Here is a 7,618-nt window from a genome sequence, read left to right as displayed (position 1 = left end):
ACACGACTGAGCGACTTCACTTTCACTTTTCACTTTCATGCATTGGAGAAGGAAATGGCAACCCACTCCAGTGTTCTTGCCTGGAGAATCCCAGGGACGGGGGAGCCTGGTGGGCTGCCGTCTCTGGGGTCGCACAGAGTCGGACACGACTGCAAAGCGACTTAGCAGCAGCAGCAGCAGCAGCAGCAGTACCAAATATTACATGGAACACACTTAACACTAAAATAAATTGTTGTTGTTTACCTGATATTCAGACTTAACAAGCATCCTGCTTTTGTGTTTGTTTTTTTCTTAGAATCCTACTTAGGGAGAAAGGGACCTTGCTCACTGGGGCGTAAAGTCTTACCGTTCCATCAGCAACAATGGCAATATTCATAATAAAAGCAAAACCACCAAAAGGAGGCGTCATTTCCTGAAGGTTTACTGGGAGGCGCTGGGCTAAGTCCTTCCCATAAGTGGTCTCCTGGCCCTGTTTCAGGATGGGGAAACTGAGGCACAGGGCAGAAACCCAAGGTCACAAAGTCAGGAGTGAGTGATGGAGTTAGGAGTCCAGCTGAGACATGACGAGCTCAGAAGCCTGCCCTCTAAGCCCCTGACGCCATCCCCGCCGCCCCGCCTCTGGGTCTGTTTCTCTGCCGTTCTAAGCCATGACCCTGGAGACAGCCCCTCTTCCCTGTTGGAGCCTCACCGTGCCAGGGCGTGTGGTCAGCTGGCAGCACTGAAGCAGCATTTCCCAGCTTCTGTCGCTTGTGTTCCACTTCCCCGTGTGCAGTTATTCCCTTTCATTTTTATTTTTTTAATTAAAAAAATCTTTTTTGACCACGCAGCATAGCTTGTGGGATCTTAGTTCCCTGACCAGGGATCAAACTCTGCAGTGGAAGTGCAGAGTCCTAACCACTGGACCACCAGGGAATTCCTTTATTTTTCTTTAGAATAACAGGTTGTCAAACCACCAGCCAGATTCAGTCCAATAAGCTAAGAGTGGTTTTTTATATTTTTAATACGTTGTAAAAAACCAAAACAAGAAAAAAGCCAAATAAAACAAGACAATGAACCAGGGACTGTATAGCCACAAAGCCTGAAATATTTACTGTCTAGCCTTTATAGAAAAAGCATCCTGACACCTGCTTTAAAACAGTTCATTTTTTTCTACATGTGCATGCACGCTCAGTTATGTCCCACTCTTTGCAGCCCCAAGGACTGTAGCCCACCAGGCTCCTCTGTCCATGGGATTCTCCAAGCAAGAATACTGGAGTGAGTTGCCACTTTTTTTTTTTCCTCCAGGGGATCTTCCCCATGCAGGAATCAAACCCACATCTCCTGCATTGACAGGCAGGTTCTTTACCAGTGAGCCACCAGGGAAGCCCAAATAGTGGATTAAGTAGTTAAAAATCATGCTTCCCTTCAGTCAGTTTCCAGCAAAACTGAAAAAAGAAAAAAAAAAAAAAGATCTGTCCTTAAGTTTTCCTTTGCCGCTTTGGGCACTGTGCCCCTCACCAGTTGCCTCCTGGTGGTAACAGCCAGCCCTTATACATGACTCCCTTTCTGCCAGCACTGCCTGGAATCTTTGGCATCCTTGGTGGCTCACTGGTAAAGACCCTCCTGCCAGTGGAGGAGATGTGGGTTCGATTCCTGGATCAGGAATATCCCCTGGAGAAAAAAAAAATGGCAGCCCACTCCAGTATTCTTGCTTGGAGAATCCCATGGAAAGAGGAGTCTGGAGGGCTTCAGTCCATGGGGTCGCAAAGAGTCAGACACAAATGAGCAACTGAGCACGCACGAGCATGCGCTCACTGCCTGGAATCCTCACTCAGCTTCGAGCATTCCACCTTCCCCTGCTGATGAAGTGGATCACTTACTGTCCCCGTGTTACAGGTGAGGAAACTGAGGCCCGCACAGGTGAATCCAGTGTATGCACTTGACCTCTTCACAGCCTCACCTGTGTCTTTCCTACATGCAGTGCCCTCCACCCAAGACCAGCTCCTTTGTCCCCTAAAACTTCCCGGTGCCAAGCCCCAAACTTTCATGCCCTGCTCACTAAGGCTAATCTGAAAAGACCCTCACCTTTCCTTTTCCTGAATAACAACCACAAGGCTCACACTATTATATTTAGAGGGTATTTTGTATTGACAGGGCACTTTCAGAAGGTCCCTCAGCCCCGTGAGCCCCATATGTCTAAGAATCCCTTTTGAGGTCTTTATAAGGTGCAGGACCCCCAATCCCCACCCAACCCATCTCATTCCAACCTCTTGATCCAGAATCTTTCAGGATCTGAGGGTTTGTACTTAAAAAAAAAACAAAAACCTGCCATTGAGCCAGGCATCTGGGGGCAATACCCAGACTAGGAAGACTGCAGAGTGGGTGGTTCTTGCACCGTTTTCCAGATAAGGACATTGGGGATCATCTGGTCAGTTGCACAAGTGGACAGAGTGGGTGTCAGGATGACTCACTGGCTGCACATGTGCTCATTCTGTGCCAATGGAAGCCGAGTGGCCTCTTGGCTCCATCTTTGCGCTGGGGCTGTCACCATGCTCCTCAGGGGCCCAGGTGGTCTGTGGGCCTTAGCCGTGTACTCTTGCCCGTTTTCCCACAGACTTCTCCACGGTGCAGGCGGTCCAGGCCACCATGATCCTGTCCACCATCCTCTGCTGCATCGCCTTTCTGATCTTCTTGCTCCAACTCTTCCGCCTCAAGCAGGGAGAGAGATTTGTTTTAACCTCCATCATCCAGCTCATGGCTTGTAAGTGAAATGACGGGCTTCCCAGAATAAACACTCCCTTCGCAGCCAACCATGAGTATTCTGGTGGGAGGAGAGTGGCAGGTGAGGAATTGGAAAGGAGGGGTCAGCAGCTGGGATGTTTTTTGCACTTCAGAGTTTGGATTTAGTTAGAGCGTCAGGAAAGGTGTCCTAAAAATGGGAAGCCTGAGCTAGGATCTGTAGGGTAAGTAGGAGTTGCTGCCTTGGTAGAGAGGAGAGAGGCATAGCTCTCCCCGCAAGGAAAATCTGGGTACTTAGCCTCATTGTACCACTAATATCTGTGAATGCTGATGGTTCCGTAAGGATGTTTTCAGCTGCGATTAAGAGAGAAATCCAATTTGCAATGACTTCAGGCACAAAAACGTTACTTTTTTAATATAACAAATAGCTTGAAGGTGGAAGGTGCCAGAGTTGTTCTGGCAGCTCAGCAGTAGCATCAGGAACCCTCCACTCTTTCCATCCTTCTGTGCTGTCATCTTCAGAGTGTCAGTGATGGCCTCCTCATGGCCCCAAAAGGGCTGCTGCAGCTCCTGACATTCATCCTGACCTAATAAACCACCACCACCAAGAGTTTCTAAAGCAGTAAGCAAGGGAAAATACAGCATCAAAAAATGCTTTCTCCTCTCTCATCTCCCTCTTTTCAGGATAATACAGTAATAATTTTCACTGTAGAATTTTCTGTGGCCAGAACTGGGATATGTAGAACCATAAACTATAACAAGTAAACAGGACAGGATGAGTAGCTGCGATAGAGACCATATGTGTCCTGCAAAGCAGACTACTTCCTGCCTGGCTGACCCATGTCCTGGAGCAGTTATGACCCTCTGGGCTGGGTAGCTGGCTGTCCAAACGACACTGGATTCAGCCAGCAAGAATGGGCAGCTGAATGGCTACAGGGCAATATTCTGCCATGAAATACTAGTTGTAATCTTTCCAAGAGACTAAAATAAATGCCTGCTAATAATAAAACCTGAAATTTGTCTTCAGCTCTGACCACAGTCCCCTCGGGTCCCCGGTTGCACACTGTGGTCTGTGATTTATTTGGGCCCTGGCTTTCTTCCAACAGGCCTGTGTGTCATGATCGCAGCTTCCATTTACACAGACCGGCGCAAAGACATTCACGAGAAGAACGAAGAACTGTATGCCCAGACCTCGGGCGGCAGCTTCGGCTACTCCTTCATCCTCGCCTGGGTGGCCTTTGCTTTCACCTTCATCAGCGGCCTCATGTATCTGATACTGAGGAAGCGCAAATAGAGTCCAGGAGCTGGGTGGCTTTCGCCGCGGTTCAGAATCCACATAACCGTTTTGTATATAATCAGTTTTTTTGTGTGTGTGGTTTTTCTAGCAAACACATTGTTTCCTTTAAAAGCCAAAAGAAGAGTTTTTATGTTCTTGAGATCAGAGAATAGACTATGAAGTCTGGAATTCAGAACTCCTGCCCATCCGAAAGCCTCAACATGACAAAGCCAAAAATCTTGCAATGCTCAAATCCAAGTGTTCAGCAGGATAACCACGGGGATGTAATGGGATGGACAAGACTCCGAAAAAGCCAGGTCTTGGGGGCATCTTCCCCTAGGTTTGGGCTACACTGAGCCCTGCTCCCTCACCTCAGCTTCCTGTACTGAATCTCTGTGTGTTTAGTGGTGGAAGGTGGGGAGAGGGGGTCCGGGTACTGGAGAAAACTTCCTTGGATGCTTAGCCAAGTTCCACATGAGAAACGGGTATAGGCCCCCCGGTGTTCTGTCTACATCCAGACCAGAGCCCCAACCCTCCTGTCATGGACTGGCTTCAGAAAGTGCCACCCAAGTTTGCTGACAGTGTCACCTGCTTGCCTTCAGGAAGGTGAGCTTTAATCTGGGGGTCTGATTTAGGCTCACACGTGATCCCCCAGGCACCTTGTAAAATGCAGGCTCTCCGGGTCCCTTCCTAGACCTACAGAATCAGAGTCTTCGGGGATGGAGCCTGGGAACCTGCATTTGTAACAAGCTCCTTGGTGATGCTCAGGTGCCTTAAAATTGAGGACCACAGCGGTCCCAGGGCTGGGTGAGCAGAACTGCCTCATATATGTTAAAGATCTCATCGTGTGGAGATGGGGAGGTGGGTCTAGACTGCACTGAAAGCCCGAACCTTGGCCTCCATCAGTGGCTCATTCTTCACTGCCTCTTCCACAGCTGCTCACATCTGGACCACCCAAAGTCCAGTCCCAGGGCTTGCATCCTGATAGCCAAACACCCTGGGGCGAGGGGTGGGGAGGGGAGGATACAGCTTTCTCCCTACCCTAACTCAGAAGGCCTCTCCCTTCTCCTCCTGCCCTGCCTTCTAAGGCTGCCTGACTTCTACTAAGCCCCACTTCTGGAGCCATAGAGGACCGTTCGCCATTCATTCATCTGTCCACATAAGTGATAGAGTGTGCCAGGCACGGGGGAAACCGTGTCCAGACAGCCTGTCTCCTCATGGGGCTCATTGTCTGATGGAGGAGACAGATTAAAAAACCGATTAGGGAAACGAATTACAAACAGCGGTGAAGGCTGCTGAGAACACAACCAAGGATTCAGAAGAGAGGTCCATGGGATGGGAGGGGACCCGCACCGTGCCTGCCTGCGTTTAAAAGCTCCTGGAGGATTTAGATCAGCCTGAATATTGCTCTGCTCAGCCGAGGCAGGTGGCGCGGATGGAGCTGTGCAGTCCACCTGGCACCCGGAAAACCCTTCCTTCCCTGGAGGGGCCCAGGGTCCTGACAGAGAATGAGGCCCCGGGAGGGCCCCAGATTGCTGTGGTTCTCACACTTCAGTGGGTGCCTCTCATGGGACGTGCCTCTCATGGGACGCTCCTGCCAGGGTCCTGGTAAATGCGGCCGGGGACTCCAAGTCGTTAGGGCTCTGAGAGGATCGGGCAGCACGGGGACCCCAGGACGCGACTGTGGGAGAAGCCCTTTGCCCCTCACTGCCTTTTCCCTCCTGTGTTGTGAGCCTGCTGCGGGAGGTGTGCCTGGGAGCTGTCTGCGCATGTCAGCCCTGGTGCCGTGTAAATGACCTCCTGCTAAATGAAGCATCAGCCCACTTCCTGTGGAGCTGGGGAAATGTCTGGTTTAAGTCATCCAGGGTCTCCATGGATACCTCTTTCATGCAGGATCAGGTTTTCTCTCCATTTACCTGTTCACTCCATTCGGTTTCAGCAGAATACTAAATGCTGTGTTCCAAGCACTGTGCAAGGCTCTGAAAACATAGACCAATCCGGACATCCTGCCTGAGACAGGGCCCCGCTCCCTGCAGAGAGGCCACCAGCACAGTTGCAGGGGAGCATGGAGCCAGAGGCAGGACAAATGACCACTTCCTGCCTCAGTGGAAAACTCTCATTAGTCCTGTTTGGGGTAGGAGAGCAGGTTACACCCTTGGGCTTGGCGGGATGCTACATACACCTTGTGGAGGAAGGTGGGTGTAAGTGCCCCCAAGCTTTCTGCTCGGGTGGCTTGTCTGTAACTCTCTGATAGCCACAGTGGAAACAAGCAGAACCCCTTAGAATCAGAAATCAGAAAGCTTCATCCCCAAGCAATGAATGAATTTCCTTTTCCAAAAGTCTCCAGGAGTGGTATCTGATATGACCCATGGATTTTCCTGGCCGGTCTCTCCACTATTCCTGTATAGCATTCAGTGCCCACATCCATCTGTGATGCCAAGGTTTTGTGAAGCAACAGAGCTTCCTTTCCCCCCAAGACACGATGTGCCCTGGAGTGATGGAAAAGCGGTGATGGCATGAGCAAGACAGTACCCAAGCCTTCTTACCCATCGGTAGGTTCAGCCCTCACTTGGCACTCATGATCAGTTACTCAAGGACAACAGAGACAATGAGCTAAGACATCCAAGAGGCAATATTAGGACCAAATGTATTACTGATGAGAACTGCATTCGAGGGAACTGTAGTTTGCATATTTTAGGACATTTTTATAAAGTACTGTAATTCTTTCATTGAGGGGCTATGAATGAAGACAGACTAACTCATTTTTATTACTCGCATTAAAATTACTTTGGGTCTTTGTTCAAATAAGTTTGGAGAATGCTTGATTTGTTGCTCTGCGTGAATGTATATATTCATATGTGAATACAGGAAAATTGGAGACATTTTCCCCCCGCCCTGCCCCACATTCTCTGCAATGGGTTGTGTGTCTCTGCGCATCCCTAATCGAGAGGATGAAGCCCTAGGGTGCTCTGTATTCACTGGTGATGAAGAAACCTAACCCCCCAAACCTGTATGTAAGCACACTAAACGCGGTAGCTTGAATAGATGCTGCAGCCTCATTTAAAATCTGCCTGGATGGGAATTACTAAACTCGCTAATAGTTGAAAGATTACTTACAATACAGCAAGTTGGACAGTTTTGTATATTGGGGGTGGGGTGCAGTGGTGATGGGGAGATGCTAGGGAAAGGTGTTGAGTTTGAATCTTGATTTGGGGACAAATGTGATTTTAAGAGTAGTTAGATCCTTTCTACTTAATGTGCCTTTAAAGTAGTCCATTTTCTATGTTTTGTATAATCTGAAACTGTACATGGAAAAATAAAGTTTAAAACCAAATTGCCCAGAGCAGTAGATTCCAGTGTTCCCAATGCTGCCACTGTCCTGAGAGAGAAGCTGCCACGTTGAGTGGCAGGGTCCTAACGTGTGGCTTGTACAGCAGCCTGGGAGGGGCTGAAAGGTTGTCAAGGGAGGGTTTCTCACTCGGTCTGCTGCTTTCATGGGCCAGCTTTCTGGATGAATGACCGACAGTGACACAGGAGCCCACACACCTCGAAGGGCCCCACGCTCAGTTAACGATTGGCTAGCACCAGAGAAGGCAATGGCACCCCACTCCAGTACTCTTGCCT

At 49.5% G+C, this 7,618-nt stretch overlaps 1 protein-coding gene across 1 annotated transcript in view; it reads left to right on the top strand.

Moving 5' to 3' along the window:
• The window catches only part of EMP2 (epithelial membrane protein 2), an 11,938-nt gene extending 4,608 nt beyond the window's left edge, over window positions 1-7,330 (top strand). Inside the window, exons 3-4 of the mRNA XM_010850658.1 lie at window positions 2,594-2,740; window positions 3,825-7,330. Coding sequence (XP_010848960.1) covers window positions 2,594-2,740; window positions 3,825-4,012 — 335 coding nt within the window. The 3' untranslated portion in view covers window positions 4,013-7,330. The remainder of the gene's footprint in view (window positions 1-2,593; window positions 2,741-3,824) is intronic.
• Window positions 7,331-7,618: the final 288 nt, after the last annotated feature.

The sequence above is a fragment of the Bison bison genome, unplaced genomic scaffold, assembly GCF_000754665.1.
Source record: "Bison bison bison isolate TAMUID 2011002044 unplaced genomic scaffold, Bison_UMD1.0 scf7180017864293, whole genome shotgun sequence".
Lineage (NCBI taxonomy): Eukaryota > Metazoa > Chordata > Mammalia > Artiodactyla > Bovidae > Bison > Bison bison.
The sequence above is the reverse complement of the archived record's forward strand: the minus strand, read 5'-3'. Positions and strand labels throughout refer to the sequence as shown.